General features: G+C 33.1%; 1 protein-coding gene across 1 annotated transcript; it reads right to left on the bottom strand.

Moving 5' to 3' along the window:
* Positions 1 to 4,605: 4,605 nt before the first annotated feature.
* On the bottom strand, positions 4,606 to 7,009 carry LOC110419291 (peptide-N4-(N-acetyl-beta-glucosaminyl)asparagine amidase A-like). The gene is given in 2 exon segments (XM_089784088.1): positions 4,606 to 6,345; positions 6,347 to 7,009. Coding segments are annotated over 2 exon segments (1,800 nt in total). The 5' UTR covers positions 6,982 to 7,009; the 3' UTR covers positions 4,606 to 5,180.

Raw genomic sequence — 7,009 nt, 5'->3', positions numbered from 1 at the left:
GTTTTCTTATCTTTGTAAACAAATCGATGGTTTGACTTGGCTATGGTAAGCTAAACGGATGGTTGTGATCTTGCCACGTTGGAAATTTGGATAAAACGGGGCCCTACAATCTGTCGTCAAAGTAGACGCTGTTTATTTTTTAAATTTTGTTTTTTTTAAGGAAGATTTTATTAAACAAATCTCCCACATCATTTTGTCAATTAACTGTCTCAAATTAACAAGTGGATTATTATATACTGCAAAGTTTTTCTCAAGAAAAGTCCTCCTTAGCCATATTGGCCTCTCCGTAGATATGTCGAATTTGCACTTCCCATGGCCTCTTGTGTAACATAGTAATGGCTTGAATCAATCATAAATAGCGCATGGATGGTGCAACTGAGAAGTGATCGCTTGTACAACAAGTAAGATCGCTTGAATAACAAGTTTTACCGATGAATTAACTAAAATGTTTATGATGAACTAAAGTGATTACTAAAATGTTTACGTTTATGATGAATTAACTATTTTTGTACAAATGGATTTATGAATTACAAGTACATTATTTCTGTTTGTGTATTACTTGTACAACTTCAGAATTCCTTTTTATATCTTAGCTATTCGTTTATTATTATTTTTTATAACAATCACTCAGTTGATATGTCTTATATAAGAGCCAGTCGTAAGATTAAAAAAGTGCTTAATGTGACTAGTCAGTAGGTGATAGATGATATTAAAATATCGATGAAAATTAGCCTTTTATCTTTTAATATTTAATTCTTAGTCATGGATATTGCCTCATTTTATAATTACGTACTAGGACTTCTATGGATCAACATGACAAGAGCTATACCATTTTCCGTGCATCAAAAACTTTTAATATTTATAGAAGAAGACATATTAGTCATTCAATCCTCATTTACTCCCTATATAGAGACGGTAAAAAAAGTCTAAAATGCTCTTTAACGTTTTTTGAATTTGTTAATGTTATTTATGTGGGAGAAGAACAATAATACCAACTTTATGTTTGTTAAAGGCTACTAACATGAAAGATAAGTGGGAAAAGGTACCATGATGGGTTTGGGTTAAGAAAGAATTAGAAAGGAATCAGGAAGCTTTTAATTCCAATTAAGAATGAGAAAAATTTTGATTTTGGATATAAGCCTATTAAAGAAGAAAGAAGAAAAGTAAAAATTCAGAAGAAAATAAAAAGAATGACTCAGTTCGAAAAAAAGTACTCACAACACTTTTTATTTTCTTAAAAATATTTTGAATAACTCAAGTATTATTTATTTAAGTATTATTACGCCTTCTTCTTGTTACTCATTGTGCGTCATCTTTTCTAATGATGGAACATAAAGATAAAACTTCTAATACTTATTTGAAAATGGTGGTGCATGAAAAAAAAAATGGCATGCCGCACGACTATGAATAAACTTTTGCTGTGTGGAAAGAGCAATGGGAACAAAAAACAAGTCTACTGCTATGTTAAACAGCATGAGTGAGATAGGTGTCATTTTTGGCTTCTTAGAGAGTACTGCTTTGTTTGTTGGCATAGTGGTTTCTTATTTCAAGCACAGAGTAAAGACCAACCTCACCAATATCTTCGGGAAATTTGAGCAAGTTCCATCAACTCAGCAAAAGGCTTCACAATATAGAGAAAAATTTGGAAATGGTCTTTCCAAGCTCGAAACGTTGAATGTGAAAGCCAGGTCGGCACTTGTTATGAAAGGTAGGATGGCATCTGTTGTGAAAGCGACTCTTGCATCTCCAGCAGCAACACACAACGGTAGTAGTAACAACAAGTAAAAGGGCAACAATGGCAGTAATGGTGGTGTTATGGACTTTTAGTTTTTTACAATGTTTATAATAATTTAGGTTAACTAAAGTTGGGTGGGTTAATACTTTGCGATGACAAAGTGATTACTGAAATCTTTTTGATGGACTAACTATTTTTTTGATTATTTAAATGTTTATGATGTATTAATTATTTTTGGACAAATGGATTGAGGAAGAAAAATACTTTATTTATGTTTGTGTATATGTTAGTTTATTATTAAAATTATATATCTATTCGTTTATTATTATTTTTATAATAATAACAAGTATTCACAATACTCTTTCGGTATTTCAAATAAATCAAATATTATTTATTTAAGTATTATAACTTCTCTTCTTGTTATTCACGATGTATTATCTTTTTCAATGATAGAACATAAAAATAATACTTTTGGTACTTATTTGAAAATGGTGGTACATGAAAAAAAAATAATACTGCAAAAAAAAAAAAAAACTGGTGCTGCACGAAATGTGAGTAAACTATTCCGGAGTGGGAGGAGTGATGGAAACGAAAAACAAGCTTGCTGCGATGTTAAACACCATCGGTAAGTTGGGTGTTATTTCTAGTTTCTTAGAGAGTTGTGCTTTATTTGCTGGCACGGTGGTGTCTTGTTTCAAACATGGAGCAAAGACCACCTTCACTAATATCCTCGGGAAATTTAAGCAAGTTCCATCAACTTAGAAAAGGGTTCACAATATAGATAAAAAATTGGAAATGATTAGTTTGATTCACGAAATGAAATAAAAAAATTTGAAATAATTATTTTAGAAAAATAAAATATGAAAAAAAATAGAATAACTATTATATATAATTTGATTAATAAAATGAAATAAAATAAAAGTTACTTTCATAGCTCATTTTGATGTTTAATTAATAAAAATATGAATTTTTTTAATTTTTTAAAATAAATATTAAGATAAAATACATTGACTTCTTCAATTTTTTTGTTATAATTATACATTCATTAGTTTTCAAAATAAATATTTTATCTTAAACGTGTAAACGACATTCATATGTAAATGTGAAATGTTTCAAATATTTTTTTTTCCATTCTTTTTCTTTCTTTCAAGCGGCTCAACTACGCTTCCTTACTTGGTCAATCACGCTCCCTTACTCAGTCGACCATCCCATGGCTAAATCTGACTGTGAAATGTCAAATATGACCGGATCTCTCCAAAAGAGAGCACCAGATTTAGAGAGTGCCAATCTGGTTCTCCTCGGTGCTCCTTAGGGAGCACCTTGATCAGTCTAGTGGTGAAGTGGCCAACTGCAAGATGGCCAGCCGATGAGAGATAAGATAGACTTTTTTTTTTAAAATTATAATTTGATAATTTTTAAAATTAATAAAAAGTAAAATTATTTTTTCAATATTGTCACATCATCAAACGAATATTAATGATTGACTAATGATAGATTTATATGTCTAATATAAGATATTCTTTTCAGATGGACTGTAAATTTCGAAAACTAATGAGTTCTTGAGGAATTATGGTTAAAACATAGTGTTAGTGTATTTTACCCTAAATATTATAATGTGTATTAAAAATTTAAAATTAATAAAAAGCAACCTTTTTTTTTAAAAAAAATATAGCATCGAATTTCATTACTCTTTCTTTTTTTAAAAAATTTTATTTTAAAAAATAATAAAATCGAAATTGCTGTTTAATGTTATAGATTTTGATAATATAATAATATTATGTTAATATTGTCATGTTTTGATAATCTCCACATATAGCCACATTATGAATCTCAAATAATTACTTAATTAATGGTACTAACATTACCAATCTCGAATAATTACTTAATTAATGGTGCTAAATTGAACAAATGAAATTCAATATACAAATTACAGAAGAATAATAGGAGCACGTACCAGTTATGAGAAGAGAACTGAATTGCCTAATTACTCTTTACCAATTTTGTTTATATATAAAATTTGGGAGTATTTGTGCTGGAATTATTTGGCCCAATTTCCAGAAAGAATTGTTTATTGCCTACATCTTAAAAGCTAGCCATTTTTAACAAAGCATTTTCCATTCTCCCCTTTTCACCATCAATTTGGCCCTTCCTGAGCACTTGTATGTTAATTTCTTCTCTGGTAGACCTGAAATACAGTTTTAGTTTTACTGGTTTTTTTTCAGAGTTCAGACTCATCATCACTCATGCCACTTAAAATTATAAGTCCAAAAATCAAATTAGAAATCTCAATTTATCCTCTGAAAAAAAGCCCAAGAGAACACTTGTTAACTCTTTTCTGTAGAGTGAAACACTGATTGACAAGGATGAGCTGGACAGCAAAGAATGAACATTTGGTTCAATAATTTGTATATAATTTCTTGCTCAAAGAGACAGAGCATGATTCCAATCTTTCTTCCTTGAATAAAAAAAGGAAACACTTCACCTACATTAAATAAAAGCTTTTATATTGACAGTAAAGACTTCTTTGGCACTGTTCATGGAATTTCATAACAGCTTATGATAGATAATATTATAGCACTTTCCTTTCATCCCAAGACCCCAGAGATCAACTGGTGGTCAAATGTTTATAGGCCTCTTCTAGTTTATGCAAAGTACCCCTATCTAATTGCAGTCATCTTACCACCAGCACAAACCATGCATATTTTCAAGTTTATGCAATAAGCATATATCAACGAGAAAATGAAAAATCCATATGATTGAAACTGCTTTTCTTCAAATATCTGATCAAATTATGGGATGTAGGCACTATCCTGGAATACAAACTACTATTTACAGCTCCATGACAATGCATAGAGTTAATCAATTGAAGCAAAATGTCAGAGTTTATTCCTGAAGCCCTTAATTCAGACACTATTTTATACATTCTGTAAAGTCAAAGGATGGAAGTATAATACACCAGAAGTCTCTGAATATACTTGGAGCTTAAATCATGATAGAAAAGGGTATTCAGTGCAAAATTCTACTTTATAAAACGCAACAATTGATCCTATCAGTCTCTTTATAAACTTTTTTTTTTGAAAGGCAAATGATATATCATTTCATTAAAGATGTTTTCTTGGCTCTTCGCAGCACAGGCCATAGTGGGGAAAATGTCCCACATGTCTCTTTGTAAACTAATCTGCAGTGTATGTCAAGAAATAGGTTATAACAGCTTAGTTTTAGGACAAAGAGTCTAACTAAAGTCGAGTTAAAAGAAACACTTCAGTTCATTCAACTACAGAAAGTGAAAAGAGAAAGGGTACAAGAGTATTTACAAATTGGGCGCATCCACATGTCCGAATCTAGGAAGATCTAATTGGAGAACTCCACATAAAGCAGCTCAAAAGCAATGAGTCAAATTACTATTTCAATTTGGATCAATTAGACGAGATAGTAAAAAGGCTCTTCAAGCTGGAAAAGGCCACCTTCTGCTGAGGCCAAATTCCAAATGAAAATTTGCTCTATTATTGCATGTCTTTCTCACTTCATCATAAAGAATGGTGTAGTTTGAGCTGCTTATGTTCCTGGAATAGCAAAATTTAGTGCTATCATAATTGTATGTTTGTTGGGTAGTTCCCACTCCACTAACAGCCAAGTTATCCTTTACAACCATAATACCCTGTCCATTCTGCAAATTCCTGAGTGAACTGCTAGGCAACCTGGCATTAGCATCTTTAAACTTCTCCTCATTAAATCCCAATGTGAAATTTGCTACAGACAAAGAAGTTCCATTTCCTTGATCGAGATAGTCAGAGTATAAGTATAAAAGAAACCTCTTGAGTGATTTCTTTGGTTTAGCATCAGAGTCTGGCATCTTTGCATAAATACTGTCATTAAAATGGATCGTCTGATGCACGATCTGCACTTCTCCATCCTTGGCCATCACCATTGAGTTACTATAACTTAAATCTTGAATAGATTTGGTTGTGACTGTACCATAAGAGGACTTGACCCATCCAGTCGAGGATATGAACCTGCTTGTATTTGTAATGAATGTTCCATTTAAACCCTTGAAATCTGACACAGATGAAACACCGAGAGGGACAATGTCATGCTGCAAAAGCTTCCCTTCAGTCTTAGTGCTCTTACTATCCAACCATAGATGCAAATTAGCATCAATATACCACACATTCAAAGCATATGTAACACTAAAACCCAGTCTATGGGTTTTCCCATCCAATAAATTCCCCAAAAATGGGGTAATTTCAATATCATAAGTAGGGAGATTAAATGATCCAACACTGCTAATGGGTCTCCACAAGAGAGGATTAATTCCACCTGTATACACCACTGTAAAAGGCCAAACAGCACCAATCACTTCACCATCCAAACTAACTACAACTTCCCTAAAAGGTCCGTTCCCTGCCAAATTTGTAAGATTATTGGCAGCAATATAATCGTTTGGAGGATTTCCATACCAAACCTCATCATTCTCATGAAAGGACACATATACCTCCAACACAGCCCGATAAACATTCTGAGGAATTTCAAAGTCCTTCACTTTAAGATCAGTAGCATTCTCAATCTCATACCACAACCCATCTTTCAATGGCAAATCCCGCGAAAAGGGTAGAACCAACCCCAGATCCTAAAATTTCAGCTCTTTCCTCAAAACGATTCATTTTTTCAACAGAAGGGTAAAAATATAGGGTTACATTGACATGGTAAACACCAGTATAAGTCTTGTCAACAATATTTCCCATATAAACAGCAAAAGTTTGAGTCTTGTTCATTAAAAGCAATGAGGTATACCTCGTGATATCCTTTTGGACACTCCAGACAATCCCAGTAGCTCTAGGCTCAGCTGTGCAGCTCCTGAGTAGCTCCACTCCAGACAACCAAACTCCAAAAATCCTGTCAAATTGCCTCCCTTTACATGTGGCATTCCATTCCAGGACAATCTTGGAAAATTCCTGATGTAGGCAATCAGATGGAAAGGTGTAGTTTGCAAAGACAGGAGGTTGACCATAAGTGTAGCCGAAGTCATGTTGCAGAATAGTGAGGGAACATGGCTTGGCGTTTGGGACTCTGATGGGTTTGGTGACTTCAAAAAAGAGAGTTGGTGGGATGGTGTCATTGGTTGATGGTTGGGAGAGAAGGGTTGATTTGAGGAGGGTGTTGGATTTGTGGAGATTGGCTTGGCTGAAGAGAGGATGGAGAAATAAAAGGGTTAGAAAGAAGAGCAAAGAGAAGCAGGATGAAGACATGAATGGCGCTCGGCCGGTACTAGGAAGG

Source organism: Theobroma umbraticum, unplaced genomic scaffold (assembly GCF_002168275.2).
Source record: "Theobroma umbraticum cultivar Fairchild unplaced genomic scaffold, ASM216827v3 scaffold_67.0, whole genome shotgun sequence".
Lineage (NCBI taxonomy): Eukaryota > Viridiplantae > Streptophyta > Magnoliopsida > Malvales > Malvaceae > Theobroma > Theobroma umbraticum.
The sequence above is the reverse complement of the archived record's forward strand: the minus strand, read 5'-3'. Positions and strand labels throughout refer to the sequence as shown.